This window comes from Hylobates moloch, unplaced genomic scaffold (assembly GCF_009828535.3).
Source record: "Hylobates moloch isolate HMO894 unplaced genomic scaffold, HMol_V3 SCAFFOLD_2, whole genome shotgun sequence".
Taxonomy (NCBI): domain Eukaryota; kingdom Metazoa; phylum Chordata; class Mammalia; order Primates; family Hylobatidae; genus Hylobates; species Hylobates moloch.
Genome location: NW_026652277.1, coordinates 81,798,137 through 81,815,055, shown reverse-complemented (window position 1 = coordinate 81,815,055; position 16,919 = coordinate 81,798,137). Strand labels below are relative to the sequence as shown.

The window sequence follows — 16,919 nt, the reverse complement described above, 5'->3', positions numbered from 1 at the left end:
GTACTTTAGGAGGCCGAGGCGGGTGGATCACCTGAGGTCAGGAGTTCGAGACCAGCCTGGCCTAAATGGTGGAACCCCGTCACTACTAAAAATATAAACATTAGTCAGGGGTGGTGGCAGGCGCCTGTAATCCCAGCTACTCGGGAGGCTGAGGCAGGAGAACCGCTTGAACCTGGGAGGCAGAGGTTGCAGTGAGCTGAGATCATACCACTGCACTACAGCCTGGGCAATGAGGGTGAAACTCCGTCTCAAAAAAAAAAAAAAAAAGAAATAGATGATTTTTGACCTAAATGAAATCTACACTACAGATAAAAATAAGTCAGCCAGGTACGGTGGCTCACGCCTGAAATCCCAGCACTTTGGGAGGCCGAGGTGGGCGGATCACGAGATCAGGAATTCAAGACCAGTCTGGCCAACATGGTGAACCCTCATCTCTACTAAAAATACAAAAATTGGCTGAGCGTGGCAGCAAGCGCCTGTAGTCCCAGCTAGTCGGGAGGTTGAGGCAGGAGAATCGTTTGAACCCAGGAGGCGGAGGTTGCAGTGAGCCGAGATCATGCCACCGCACTCCAGCCTGGGCAACAGAGCAAGACTGTCTCAAAAAAAAAAAAAAAAGTCATATTATTTCATATTAAAGGGAACCTGTTTCCTGTGCTTTTTTTCTTTCATCAAAAACAAATTCTACTTATTATTTACACTAGGCAATACTACAAAATGAATGTAGAAATGTCTGTGTATATGTCAATATTGAGAATGTTTATTGCCTATTGCTAAGCATTTTGTCAATAAGCATAGTACTGAAATAGCCTAATCTATCTTGTAGACCAGGCTATTTTTAAAACATGTTTAACAAAATATCCTAGCATTAGCAATCAGAAGATGTTTCCAGATGTTCCCACATATTAAATATGCACCCATTTGTGTACTTAGGCAAAAAAAAAAAAAAAAATTGAAACTAATTTCTGAACTAAAGTTTAAACCATGAAGCACATAAAATGGAACATCATAATCTTTGTTCCAACTCTGCAAAATATAGCCCATTTCAAAATAATTAAATAGTCCAGATGATAATATAATCCATAAGTCAATTAACAGTTTTAGACTTTATCAACCATTGTAGGCATATAAACATGAAGCACAAACTCAATTAACATTTTGAAAGAATACTACATTCTAATTACATCTGCTCCTTCATTTGACTTTTCTTTTCTTTTTTTTGAGATGGAGTCTTGCTCTGTTGCCCAGGTTGAAGTGCAGTGGCGCAATCTGGGCTCACTGTAACCTCTGCCTCCCGGGTTCAAACGATTCTCCCACCTCAGCCTCCCAAGTAGCTCGGATTACAAGTGCGTACCACCACGCCTGGCTAATTTTTTATATTTTAGTAGAGATGGAGTTTCACCATGTTGCCCAGGCTGATGTCGAACTCCTGAGCTCAGGTAATCCACCCACCTCGGCCTCCCAAAGTGCTAGGATTACAGGCATGAGCCACCATGCCCAGCCTTCATTTGATTTTTCTAAATAAAGGAAAAAATATATATATATAATATAGGCAAGTTAAAAGGATAGTATAACATTAAATTAATATCCTCTGAAAATTAACTGAATAGTTACACATTTTGTGAAATTTTAAATACCCCTTCACATGCTCTAAGAGATAAAGTCTATGATTGACAAAATGGTCTTCCTGTGTAGCATTTTTAACCAATACATATTATCTAAGAAATAACTGCTGATACTAAGTTTCTCTCTATATATGTAAAACATAGTATTTGCTACTATTCACTGATGATAATACAAAGGCAACTAAATTTTGCCTGGGATTGGTCGGGGGCGGGGGAAGCCTATTATAGCTGGTTAGCAATTTGTAGGCATTTAGGCAATTTTCTGTGCATTAGAAATTTATATTAGTATTTCTTAAATGTTCATCATTAAAAAATTAAATTGCATTAAAAATGAATGACATTTCTCAAACTAACAGTTACAGAATAAAATAAAAATCCTACCTGAAAGAACCAGCAACCCAACTGGCAGAGCTGGTAGTATCAATTCTGTTACCGGGAATGGGCTGTGGAGCAGATATTTTAAGTATTGGTGACTTTTCCCATGGTTTTAAATCTTCCCTAGAATACACAGGAGATGTACCATTAACATACGGTTTGACTTTCGCCTGGGGAGAGGAAAAAAAAATAAAAAAAGTTAACAGGCACCTAGAACAGTAACTAACACATAGCTGGTACTTAATAAATATTAGTTACATTATAATGAAGAATAAAATCTTATGACAATAAGCCATCTAGTATTTTCAAATCATGTTCTTCTACAGTTTTGTGCCTTAGCCAACTCTCAAATCACATTATTGACTATAACTGAATTATTATGAGCTTTGAGAATAATTTTTAGGGAAACTAGTTTGCATATTAAATCTCTACACAAATAGTTAACATGTAATATATAAAAGTTGTACAAATAAGACATGAAGCAGTAATTTTAAAATTAATATCCATGGCTTGAGTATGAAACAAAATGAAAGTTTTGTATAAATGTCATATAATTCACTGTGATGTAAAGTACTGTGAATAAAATTAAAGTCAAATAATACTGACACCTTGAAAGGAACCCTAAAACTATTGCTATTGTAATACGTCAAGGAAGTTATTAAAATGGTAGGTCTACTTCCAGGATAGATTCTTCTGTTATTGTAAATCACTCACAATATACCCTGAGCCTTCCTTTAAACCTCAACTGTCTTACAGACCAACCTTAGTGTGAATATAAATTGCCCCCAAACTTCTATCCTATATTTAAAAAAAAAATCAATCCTGGCAGGGCGCGGTTGCTCACATCTGTAATGCCAGGACTCTAGGAGGCTGAAGTGGGTGGATGGCTTGAGTCCAGGAGTTCGAGACCAGCCTGAGCAACATGGCAAAACCCCATCTCTACTAAAAATACAAAAAAATTAGCTGGATGTGATGGTGCATGCCTATAATCCCAGCTACTCTGGTGGCTCAGGTGGGAGAATCACGTAAGCCCGGGAAATCAAAGCTGCAGTGAGCTGATACTATACCACTGCACTCCAGCCTGGACAACCAGAGTGAGAGACCCTGTCTCAAAAAAAAAAAAAATATCAAATCAATCCTTGAGGCCTAAAAGACTCTAAGAAGAAAGGGTAAACTTCTGTTGTCTCATAAATTCCTAGAAGTTCCGATAAGTTTTTGTGGATGTGTAGGGGTTACGGAAAAGTGACTCTATCTCTATTTGGTTACACATTTTTCTCTAATAGGTTAACAACTATGGAATCAAATGTTAAGGAGTGTCTAAGAAATGCCCTCCCCAGAGTTGATCAGGCTAGGAATCCTGCAGCTTAATGTGCTAGATTAGGAGAAGAACTCAATCATTTCCAAATTGTTTTGCTCCAGTTAATACCCTGGAGGAAAGAGACTGCAAACTTTGAAAGTAGGCTTATTTTCGAAATCATTTGCCTTGACAATTTTTAACTGATGTTAACTGACATTTCACAAGATAAATTTCAATAATTTAGCTATAAATATATTTTTTCAATATGTGTATAGTGTTATAATATTTTACATCAACATTATATTTTAGTTGCACAAAGATTAGAAATAACACCATAAAGGGCTCAAAACTGCCATTAAAATCTCTAAAACTAGAAACGTTGTGCAAATTTAAGAAAACTAACACTATATTTGTGATTCTTATACACCAACCTGGAAACTTTTTTAAAATTAGGGCAAAAATAAGGAAATATTAAAGATAAACTATCTATAAATCTAAAATCTGAAGGTAAGGAGGTAGTACTTCAAAAAACAAACCTCAATCTTATCTGAATGAAATCCTGTTGTGAAATCAGGGGACTGTAAATCTCTAGGACTACCCACTCCAGCATAGCTTCCTTCAGAGTCTGATGTCAATAGCTCTGGAAGAGATTCCACAGAATTGGTCTTACCAGACTTTAATAATCCTAAAACATGAAATTAAAAAAAGTTAAACACATATGCATTAAACATATATGCATTACATTCCATGAACCAGAGGGCTAAAAGCTTTCATTTATCCAGATTTAATAACATTCAAATTGTATTTATGGTATAAAAATCTTAATAATTCAAGTTAACTGGAGAAAGAAATCAGTTTAAGTGAAAAACTGAAATGGAAGAGATTCTAAAACAATAATTTTATTCATTACAATCACACACCAATTGTGTAATGAACCTGAGGAAGATAGTTCTTTGGGACCTGCTCTAAAAAGTAATTGAAGATATTTTTGTCCGCATAAGAGACAAAGGAGAAAGGGAAAATAATTAAAATCCAGACCTCTTTTCCCTTTCTCATCTGTCTCTTGGTACAGTGGTCTCTGCACCCAAGCAAGGGGGTAGCTTCATTCTATGTGGGAGGAAACCTGTGGCCTTTTTGCCTCTCACTTAGCCAGCTGACCGACCCCATAGCAGAGGCTCCCGCAGAAGACGACTGTGGCCTGTCTGAAGTGTGTTTTTCCCTGAAATCTCTGGCTATTGAGAGCTCGCTTGAAGCAAGAGGGTTGTTGTGAAATGTAGATATCATTTCTTCTCTTAGGCAAGCTAAATGCCTGGCCTCATGCTACACCTGGTATCCAGGCTCAAACTTTTGCTTAGATTCACATGTTCATTTCCACACATTTCAAATTTATTAGAATCTAAATGAAGTACCAAAATAAGCTATAAAATAAAGATGTTATCTAACTTGTAACTAAAAGCTGTATAATTGATTTAAAAATAAAACCTACCATCTCTTATACATTGTTCTCTTTAAAGTAAATCACCTTAACAAGCTAAATGTTTCTTTTATTGTTATCACTACAATTTGGAAAGAACATTTAAACATTTTTTTTGCCACACAATCTTTTTGAATTCTTTTTTTTATTTTTGAGACGGAGTCTCACTCTATTGCCCAGGCTGGAGTGCGGTGGCGTGATCTCAGCTCACTGCAACCTCCGCCTCCAGGTTCAAGTGATTCTCCTGCCTCAGCCTCCCAAGTAGCTAGGATTACAGGCATGCACCACCACGCCCGGCTAATTTTTTTTGTATTTTTACTAGAGACGGGGTTTCACCATATTGGCCAGACTGGTCTGGAACTCTTGACCTTGTGGTCCGCCCACCTTGGCCTCCCAAAGTGCTGGGATTACAGGCGGGAGCCACCGCATCTTGCCTCTTTTTGAGTATTTTTAAGGCTGGCAAATTTTCATTGAAGAGAATACATCTAATATTAGAACACTCTCAAAAGTCAGTTAGAAATAAATCCAGAAAAAAAGAAGACAATTAATGTGGACAACAATTACTTCTGGTCAAAAACAGTTTTGCCAAATGTCGTTTGTCTAACTTTAAGATCGACACAGATGTTAAGCTTTTACGCAACTGTCTTTGATGAAATTGGCCTCATACTCAAATTTTCTTCCTTAACAGGTCTTTTTGGCCTCCAATTAAATCTGAGCTTTTAGTTATCTTTTACTACAGATATCTTGGCCACAGAAAGAACAGTACACCAGGAAACTGTGGACCTGGAATCAAGAGAACAAATTTTATATCTTTAGTCACTACTTCAAATCACTTATGTTTTTTGAGCTTGTTTCCTTAGGTTTAAAGTAAGGGACATAAATTATTTCATTACTAATGTCTCTTCTAGCTCAGAAATTCTAAGATTCTAACACATATGGTAACAATAACATTATTTAAAACAAACCAAATATCAGCTTTTCCATAAGTCATTTAGGTGACTGGAAAGTCATTACTTTCAAGACTGTCTATCCATTATTCATCCTTCCATCAATCTACCCCTGCCTCCTTCTAAACACTAACGGTAATTCATACAACACAGAGAACACAAAATCACAGAATTTTACATTGAGAAAAGTCCTAAGATAATAGCTTTCCCATTTACTAGGTCTCCTGATTCCTATTTTCATTGCTTCATAAATAAATTTTAGGCATATTATCTATCCTTTTTTTTATCTTTATGTTATCTAAAACTATTCTTGACATTATTCCTTTGAGCTTTAGTGAACATATCAAGCACCTAATTTGAAGCATCTCAGTAAACATAAAAAAAAAAAATCCTTCTTATTTGCCCTGCCTAACAAGCTTTTTTTTCGAAAGGGACACAAAACAATGTACTCTTCTATTTTTCAAAGTTGTTTGTATACAGCTGATTGACTCTGAAGTACTGTTAGTAGAAACTGTACTAGGTTATGTCTTAGTGCTATAGACAAGAGTAACCTACCATTTCTGAAAGCCATACTGTAGTCTCATTATTTTATAGTCACACTTCATGTTTTATCTAAACTACTAAAACGTATATAGTTTAATCTAGATCAGATGAATCTAGAATGTGAGACAGTCTATAACACAATTGGACTGACATTTTGGAAAACAGAAAACAAAAACAAAAAAGTACAGCAGTACTATACTAGTTAGAAGAGACTAAAGAGAACTAATAAGCAAAGATAATATGAACCTTGATAGAATACTAGTTTTTTTGTTAATGTTAAAGAAAAAAGACTATAAAAACATTTGTCAAGTATTAGGAAAATGTGGATATGAAGTATAATACTAGTTAACACTAATTAATGTCAATTATCTCAGGTATGATAATGGTATTGTGGTTGTGTAGAAGAGTATTCCCATCTTAAAAGATTCATATTCAAGTATTTAGGGGAAAAGTATCATGTCTACAACTTATTCCAGGTGGAACAATTTTTTTAAGTCTCTGTATTGTGTGTGTGTGTGTTTGTGTGTGTAACACATGGAGGAAAGAGGAGACAGTAAGCAACAAAGAGTCTGCAAGAAAATGCAAATGTGACGAGAAGTTAACAATAAATCTGAATAAAATGTACACAGGTGTTCATGGTATTTTTCTTTCATCTTTTCAGGAAGTTAAATATTCTCAAAATAAAAAACTGGGGAAAAATATTTTAGAAAAACTACATAACCTGATCTTTACTTTCAAACAGGCTCACATAATGCCTAAATACATTTTATATTCTACTACCAGATTACAACCCCCTCATGCATATGAATGGCATCTTACTTGGAGTACTGACATATTTAAATTGAATCAACATGATAATAGTTACCTCTGTCATGTTTTGCCAACCTCTAAACCCCTATGCCACTGGAAAGAGTGGTCTTTCTAAAAACAAGTCTCATCCAGTCACATCCTGTTTTAAATCATCAACAGCCACCCATAGCCTTTAGAATAAAACACAAATTCCTTAGTTTGGCATATAAGAGCCTCCAAAATCTGACCCTATCCAACCTATCTCCTATACTGAACTATATGCACAAGAAATGTGCAACTCTTTCTCTTGCTACTAAGCTTGGGAACACATTGCCCCCTTTGCTTAATATATCTATCTGCCTCCTTTTCTTAGATAACTTCATTTGTCAAGACTTAGCTCAGCATTGCTTTCCTCTAAGAGGACTTCCCTGATCTCAGATTAGTTTGAGTACCTCTTTTGTGCTCCCAGAGCAAACTTCAATTGGAGTATTTATAAAACTATCACTTTTGGTACCTCCATAAGGACTGTTTATTTCAGTAGCCCCAGCAGATGACGTATGTGAATAGAGACATAGAAGATTAGAACTGGAAATACATGCTCACTTTCCACGAACCTGTAGACGATGGACTCTGAATAATATCTGAAAGGTTATAACCTCCAGAACTATCTGAACGTTTACGTGGCTTCTTTCTAGCTTTTGTTTTTGCCTTCTTGAACATAGTTTCCCTAGGAAAAAGCAAACATAATTTCAGCAGAGTTTAGGGAGGTAACTAAGATAAATGCACTTATTTGACCCAACATGTTTAACCTGAAGGCTACTTTTTTAAATATTTATACTTTCAATTTGTTAGACCTACAGATATTAATTATGTATTTACTTTGTATTATACCAAGGTTAAGAATGAACATAAATACCTATTTCTTATGTCAGAATTTCTCAATTTCATCTTCCAATACCAATACAAAAGTGTCATATGTCCAAGATGAGAGTGAAGGGACACAGTGGAGAAAAGAAGGAAGAAAAGGAGGAAAAGAAAACAGAGCTTACGAATGATTTTGTTCCATATTTATTTCTTCTTTCAAGAAGATATCTCCATCTTCTACTTCCAAATAGCTAATATCTGGTCCATCCTGATATGGTGTAATGACTCTTCTATCCATTGCTGGAATCTGCAGAATTGAAGATACCACTTTTCAAATACAAAATCTATGAAGTTTTTTTTTTCTTTCTTTCTTTTTTTTTTTTTTTTTTTTTGTGCACACGGGGCTTTTGCCATGTTGGCCAGGTTGGTTTGGAACACCTGGCCCCAAGCAAACCTCCCATCTTGGCCTCCCAAAATGCTGGGATTACAGGCATAAGCCACCACACCCAGCCTAAAGATGTTTTTTAAATTATGTAAGATATTCCATTTTTAATATGTGGTGACATTAACTAGAACAGCCTTGAATGCTCAATAACTTCCTAAATTTACAAGAGGGGGTTGAATTTCGATTCAATTCCATAAACCTGCCAAAAAAAGAAACTTGAGAAAAAGCTCCACTTTATTATTAAACATAGATTTATTCATTTCTTAGGGATCATATGAATTCATGTTTTTGCACTGTCCTGACCTTTGGTAAATAACAAAAGACTCACTCTGAAGCTTTCAGTAACTTTCATTTATAAAGAAATTAATAAATATTAACTTTATTACTAAGTATCTTGAATTTTGATTATCATATGTATCTGTGAGGTCTGTAAAGGAATCCTATATCATCAGTTTTAAAAGATCCTAATGTACTAGAAGTCATTAGGAAACTATTCCATTGATAAGTCTGATCTAATATACTGCTTAAGCTGGTAATATTATAGCCACAAAAATCTTAAAACATAAACCTTACCATTTTCCGGTAAAACTCAGAAAGATCCTTCAAAACACCATCACTTAAAACATCAAGAGACCTAAAATACAGGATACAAAATTCTATCTTAAGATTCAAGTGACTTGGTAACTGTCAAGATGTTCACATATGTAGATATTTCATATTGCCAGGTAAGTAACAAAGTTATTTTTTAAGCATTATATATAGCAGCTGCTACAAATTCGTTTTGGAAATAGATGTGGTTGTATATTACATATTTCAAATAAACAGCAAAGCAAACATATTACACAAATATCTTCAATAAAACTCAAGCAACTCTTTTTTTTTTTCTTTTTTTGAGACAGAGTCTCACTCTGTTACCCAGGCTGGAGTGCAGTGGTGCAATCTCAGCTCACTGCAACTGCTGCCTCCTGGGTTCAAGTGATTCTCCTGCCTCACACCCTCCCAAGTGGCTGAGACTACCAGGCAGGCACCATCACGCCCGGCTAATTTTTGTATTTTTATTAGAGATAGGGTTTCACCATCTTGGCCAGGCCGGTCTTGAGCTCCTGACCTCAGGTGATCCACCTGCCTCAGCCTCCCAAAGTGCTGGGATTACAAGCATAAGCCACCACACCCGGCCTCAAGCAACTATTATAAATAAATGTACAAAGAATCTTCTCTACTTCATAAGAGTTTCATAAAAATTAACTAAATGAATCTATGTAATGCTTTTAGAACACCGTCTAGCACATAGTTAATAGTCATTACTACTGAAGTAAAATATAAAAATAAGCTAAACAATGAAGCTTTAAAATAAAAACTGACACCAGGAACTCTAATCTCAAATTTCTGTGTTCTCATATTCTCACCAATGACTTACAGGAAGTAAAATATTTTGACCTTATATTTTTTAAAAAGTATACATTTATTTCATTTTAAAAAGATCACTGTTAAAAACATTCAAAAGTTTTCAAAAGCTCTCTAATTCTAAAATGTACATAACTTCTAAATCATCAGCATTTATCAAATTCTTTCCATCCAGGTAAACATCATTATTCATATTTAAATCACTAATAATATCTGCTATTATATATAAATATCTCCTTTTGCAACAATCATACAACATATGCACCTCACCTACCTTGCTTCAAGTAAAGCTGCCATATTCAATCCTATAAACTGTAAACAAGACAGTTTCAACTGTTTTGCACTATACATTGCTGCAAATTCCAGTAGCATAGCAGCATTCTTCAAGGTAACTACAAAGAAAGAAAAGATTTGTAAAATTAGATAAAAGGCACATTACCACAGCAAAATAAAATACATTTATATCTAAAGCTGTAAGATTTGAACATTTGGAATAAAGAAAAAAAATTTCTTGCCAAAAATAAGTTAATACTGGGGCAAATACGTAACTCTTCCATCCCAATACGCCAAAGTAATTTCAAAAGATTGGCTATGAGGAAAAATAAGCTCACACACAAGCATATTCTAAGCAAAACTAAATACAGAAGGGGCACAGTGCCACCCAAAAGCAAACACATAAGAACTGACAATCTTCCACCTAACATTTTCTGAATATTTTTAAAAAGCTTTCATTAATGAACAACTTTCCTTTTCATTTACATAGCAGTTATTCCATCTTCCATAAAACTAAAAAAGATATAAAACTAAGAAAAACTGATGAAATAATTCTATAAAATATATTGAGTTATCTATCAGAATTCATGTGGGTGTATATATATATACATGTAAGTATATAAATATATACATATTTTGAAAATATGTCCATCACAATCTTACCATAATATTCTTCACATCAGTGAAAAATCTGATATACTGTGCAAATGATTCTGTATTTAGTTACAATCGTAGTAACATTATATATAAAGTACCCATTTTCCTAGAGACTCTCCCAGAATATTCTACCTACATAACAGGTAACTTTCAGCTTCCTGTTCCCTCCACTATTTTTCTTAATTATCAGTACCAGCCAATAGGGAAACACAGTTGTTTTCTACGTCTGGCTTCTTGCATTTCTTTTTCTTTCTCACCTGTAATTCTATCAAAAGTTGCAACTGCAGTCAATAATGGTCTCTGTCTCACTCCTGACTAACCTACATTTTCAACTAATGATGAACAGAGAAATGGAAGAAATGATGAAATTGGATCATATAAAAACTTCGTTAGAGTTGTTCATATGGGAACAAGTATCCACATATTCCTAATAATCAGCGACCAAATGAAGTGGTAGCCTCCTTTTCCTAGGTTCTAGGAACATCAAGGAATTAATAAAGGCAACTGTGCAGCCAGAGCCATGAAACAACACTGAGGAAGAAGACCAGCAAAGGCAAATGTACAAGTGTAAAATATCACTTATATGTATGTCTTATACCTGTTGTATGCTGTGTCCTTTATTTTAGAATATTTTTCTTTCCTTGCTTAAAAGGAGATCAGAGCTGTTGTTCTCTATTTAATAACCAAGGAGTACACAGTCTACAGTGCTCAAGAAAAGTGAGAATTAAAATGCCAAAGCCAAGACAAACTCCTAGCAAGTATGAACTAGAAAAAATGGACAGGAATTCCCTTCACACTTCCTGAAGTAGTAATGAAGCAGAACAGATATAAGATTAGAAAGTCAAAAAGGCTGTCAGGTGGAAGCTAAGGAAAGTTAACCTTTATTCTAGAGTAAGCAACTATAAATACGTAAACAGGGGGAAGACATAACTACTTCCTACAGAAAGCTTAAAGAAACAGAAGTAGACAGGAGAAAGAGCATTTAAAACACTACTGTGACACTACACAGAAGGAACAGATAACAGTGACCTCAACTGCATAGTGACAGTGAGAACCCAAAGGTAGATGAAATGTGACCAACATAGTTAAAAGGAGTAAGTTTTGACAGCTGAATGAATTTGAGTGTCAGGGCCAAAATAACAAAGAAAAACTCATTTTGGATTTCAAAGTAGAGTGTTCAGGAGGACAGCCATGAAATTAACTAAGATAATGAAGACAGCAAGAAAGAAGAGTTCGAGAAAAAAAGAGATGTGTTTTATTCAGATACATAATGGGAAAGTTAAATTTTTAAAATCACTGCAAATAGCAGAAAATGGGTAGCTAAAAACACCTAAAGCCAAGATCAGGGCAAGAGTACAAAAATTTCACTTTCAAACTCTCACCCTTGAAATTGGCAAATAAATTTGACACCATCTTTATTCTTCAAGGTTTTATGACATTTCAGTAAAAATATTACATTTCAATTCTAAGTTGTATATATTTTCACATATTTTTAAAACAAGAATTCACTTACAAATGATGGCATGTAATAATTTACATATTTTGGCAGGTTTTCATGGTACCAAAAAAATGGTCTATTTTACCATAAATGGAATAATAAAGTCAATAAAGTACAGTAATCCTTGATGAACCTGAAAACATACTAATACTCAAATTCAAAATTACTCACGTTTTTCAGTTAATGCTACTTCACAAATCTCTTTCAACCGGGTTATGAGAAGTTGATCAGCCACCACAAGAACACTACAAATAAAATCTACATTTTGAGATTCTAAAAAAAGAAAGAAAACAAGCATCACTCTTTCTTTGTATACATTATACCTAGAAAAAAAAATTTGAAGTAATTAGTACACTAGAAAAGAGATTTAAGATTATTTTCTAAATGTTGAAAGGGCAACCATAATAAAAAGTAAATACATCAAAATATATTCCTATTTTTTAGGTAGAAAGCTGACAAAATTACACCAAAATGTCTTGATCTCACACTAGGACCATAAAATGGCCAACTTAAATTGATCATTTCAGTCTAGAAGGCAACTAGAATACCTGACTTGTTTATAATCTCCCATGTTGTTAGAAAAACACTTCTCAAACTAATACAAAGAGGGAAAAGTCAAATCTCAGCATCACACTTAATATATAAAGGGTGGGGAAATAATGCTCTTATGCTTTCTTATTTAAAACAAAATTTGTCATCTAAGAATGCTTTTTTGTAACTATTGGACTTCCTTAATTTAAAACAACTTTCTTGGGCCAGATGTGGTGGCTCACGCCTGTAATCCCAGCACTATGAGAGGTGGAGGCAGACGGACCACTTAAGACCAGGAGTGGCCGGGTGCGGTGGCTCACGCTTGTAATCCCAGCACTTTGGGAGGCCGAGGCGGGCGGATCACGAGGTCAGGAGATCGAGACCAGGGTGAAACCCCGTCTCTACTAAAAATACAAAAAATTAGCCGGGCGTGGTGGCGGGCGCCTGTAGTCCCAGCTACTCGGAGAGGCTGAGGCAGGAGAATGGCGTGAACCCGGGAGGCGGAGCTTGCAGTGAGCCGAGATTGCGCCACTGCACTCCAGCCTGGGCGACCGAGCAAGACTCCGTCTCAAAAAAAAAAAAGACCAGGAGTTTGAGACCAGCCTGGCCAACATGGTGAACATATCTCTACTAAAAATACAAACATTAGCAGGGCATGGTGGCACATGCCTGTAGTCCCAGTTACTGGGGAGGCTGGGGCACGAGAATTGCTTGAACATGGGAGGCAGAGGTTGCAATGAGACGAGATCACACCACTGCACTCCAGCCTGGGCAACAGAGTGAGACTCCATCTCAAAAAAATAAAAAATAAAACAACTTTCTTGGTCCTAAGTACTACTAATGGCTTTTTGCCCCTAAGTCACTGCCAAAATAACAACATAAATTGAAAGAAAAAAATAACAACAACAGAGGAAGAGAAGAAAGGGAAAAAAGGATTAAGAAGAAAAAAATCTGACATAGAAAACAGCTTTAAAATACGAGACAAAGATGAAGTCACTAGGAATGACAGACTAAGAGCGTCTAATCTTCTCCTCTAAAAAAAAAAAAACAGACACCTGTGGAAAATTGTCATAATCAACTTTTCCAGAATTCTGGAAATCAGCCAAAAGCTTATAATAATCTAGGAAGTGTTTACTTAAGAAAAGCAGTTGAATCTTGTTAAGAACAGTGGGATTCAGGACACCGCAGCCTTTCCTGTTCAGATCTTCCTCTCCCCTCCTCCGCGGCAGTACTGAAAACCAACAGCTCCATAATCATAGGGAATCACATTGACGGCCTAGTAGCCACAGAAGGAGACAGAACAGTTGTAGAGCAATAGTATCCTTATTTGACCTGTCTGCTAGTTCCCTGAAAATCCCACTAGAATGCTTATCTTTATTTGACCTGACTCAAGGCTTGCCCAGTGACAACAGCCTTTTATCTGGGGGCAAACAATTAGCAATAAGTAAAGATACTGAATTAGTGATCAAGAAACTTCCTACAAAGAAGAGTCCAGGACCAGATGGCTTAATTGGTTAATCTGACTGAATATTTAAAGATGAATAATACAACTGATGAATTAATACAAGATAAATTAATACAATTCTCCACACTCTTCAAAAAGTAGAAGATGAAGAACACTTCCCAACTCACACAAGGAGGCCAATATTATGCTGATTCTAAAAACAGACAGGGACATCACAGGAAAACTAAACCAATATCCCTTACAATTAAAGATGCGAAAATCCTCAAAAAACGATAAGAAACTAAATTCAGTAACATATAAAAAGGAATTATACAACATGAGCTAGCAGAATAAATCCAAAATGGAAGGATGATTCAACATATAAAAAAATCAATCAATATAATACACAAAAATAAAGTATAATAAACACATGGCCATCTTAAGAAACAGAAAAACATTTGACAAAAATCCCACACCCTTTCATGATAAAAACACTCAATAAACCAGGAATAGAAATAATCTTCCTCAACCTGATAAATGGCAATTACAAAAAACCCACAAGTAACATCCTAATTAATGGTAAAAAGGCTGAATGCTTTTTCCTAACATCAGAAACAAGACAAGGATGACCACTGTTGCCACTTCTATTCAACAGAGTACTAGAGATTCATCTAATCAGGGCAATTAAGCAAGAAAAATAAATAAAGCACACCCAAATTGGAAAGGCATAAGTAAAACCATCTCTATTTGCAGATGACATGATCTTGCATATAGAAAATCCTAAGGAATCCACTAAAAAAAACTACTAGAATTAGTGAACAAGTTCAGCAAGGTTGCAGGACATAAGATCAATATACAGAAATCAATTGTAATTCTAAACACCAGCAAAGGGCAATCCAAAAATAAAATTAAAAAAATTTCCATTTAAAATAGCACTAAAAATTCTTAATAATTTTTAACTAAGAAAGAGCAAGGCTTGTACACTGAAAACTACAAAAATCACTGAAAGAAATTAAAGACTTAAATATATAGACTTAAATAAATGGAAAGACAACCGGTGTTAATGGATTATAAGACTTAAATATTAAAATGACAATAATCCCCAAGCTGATCTACAAATTAAATGTGATTCGTATTAAAATCCCAGCTGCTTTTATTGCAGAAATTGGCAAACTAATCCTAAAATTCACAAGAAAATGCAAGAAACCCAAAATAGCCAATACAATCTTGAAATAGCAGAACATAGCAGGAAAACTCACATTTCCCAATTTCACAAATTACAACAGAGCAATGGTAATGAAGACAGTGCTGTACTGGCATAAAGAGAGTTTAGTGAAATAGAACTGAAGAGTACAGAAATAAAACTTAAAATTTATTGTCAGTTGATTTTTGACAAAGGTGCTAAAACAATTCAATGGGAAAACAAATATCTTTTCAACAAATGGTACTCGAAAAATAGGACATGCAGATGTAAAAGAATAAACTTGGACCCATACCTCACAACAAATACAAAAAATAACTTAATGAGAATGGTGGTTACTAGAGGTCAGGGGATTACGGTAATGGGGAGATATTGGTCAAAGAGTACAAAATTACAGTTATAAGATGAATGAATAAGATCTAGAGACCTTATATACAGCATGGCGACTACACTGATAATAATGTACTGCATACTTGAGACTTGCTGAAAGACTAGCTCTCAAGTACTCTCACCACAAAAAAAAAAAGGTAATTATGTGAGGTGATGGATATGTTAATTAGCTTGATTGTGGTAATTATCTCTCTCTCTATATATATATAAATATAGATATTATATATATATATATCTCAAAGCATCATGTTACACACTATGACTACATATAATTTTTACTTGTTAATTACACCTTAATAAGACTGGGGGGGAATTAACTCAAAATGGATGAAAGACCTACATGTGAGAGACAGAACTATAAAACTCTTAGAAGAAAACATATAGGGTAATCATCATGACCTTGGATTTGACAATAAATTCCCAGATATGACACCAAAAACACAAGTAACAAGTCAACATAGACAATTTGGACATCATCAAATGCCTGTAATCCCAGCACTTTGGGAGGCTGAGGCAGGAAGATTACTTGAGCCCAGGAGTTCCAGACCAGCCTGGGCAATACAGGGAGGCTCTGTCTCTAAAAAAATTTTTACAAATTAACCAGGCATGGTGGTGCACAGCTGTAGTCCCAGTTACTTGGGAGGCTGAGGTGGGAAGGATCACTTGAGCTCAGGAGGCCGAGGCTGCAGTGAGCCATGACCATGCCACTGCACTCCAGCTTGGCCAACGGAGCAAGACCCTGTCTCAAAAATAAAATAAAAATAAAAGTTTTTTGTGTTTTAAAGGACACTTCATCAAGGAAATGAAAACTCAGGGAAGGAGAGAAAATATTTGCAAATCGTATATCCCATAAGGGACTAATATCCAGAATACATAAAGAACTCTTGCAACATCATAAAAAAACAAACAATTGAGAAAAAAAGTGTCCAAAGGATTTGAGTATGTATTCAAAGAAGATATACAAATGACCAAAAAGCATATGAAAAGATGTTCAACATCATTAGTCATTAGTGAAATACAAATCAAAACCACAATGTTGCATAACTTCACACCCAATAGGATGGCTATAATAAAAAAGGTTGATATTAATAAGTGCTTGCAAGGATGTGGAGAAATTGGAACCCTCACACTGTTAGTGGTAAAGTTAAATGGTACAGCTAGCCAC

General features: G+C 35.2%; 1 protein-coding gene across 2 annotated transcripts in view; it reads right to left on the bottom strand.

Annotated features, from left to right (window-relative positions):
* Positions 1 to 16,919, bottom strand: part of IBTK (inhibitor of Bruton tyrosine kinase) — a 78,371-nt gene that overhangs the window by 22,340 nt on the left and 39,112 nt on the right. Inside the window, exons 17-23 of one of the 2 annotated variants that reach the window (XM_032152525.2) lie at positions 12,360 to 12,461; positions 10,035 to 10,152; positions 8,930 to 8,990; positions 8,097 to 8,218; positions 7,662 to 7,774; positions 3,831 to 3,979; positions 2,004 to 2,167 (exon numbers count right to left, since the gene is read on the bottom strand). In XM_032152525.2, the coding sequence (XP_032008416.1) occupies positions 2,004 to 2,167; positions 3,831 to 3,979; positions 7,662 to 7,774; positions 8,097 to 8,218; positions 8,930 to 8,990; positions 10,035 to 10,152; positions 12,360 to 12,461 (829 nt within the window). The remainder of the gene's footprint in view (positions 1 to 2,003; positions 2,168 to 3,830; positions 3,980 to 7,661; positions 7,775 to 8,096; positions 8,219 to 8,929; positions 8,991 to 10,034; positions 10,153 to 12,359; positions 12,462 to 16,919) is intronic. The other variant, XM_032152536.2, reaches the window with a different exon arrangement.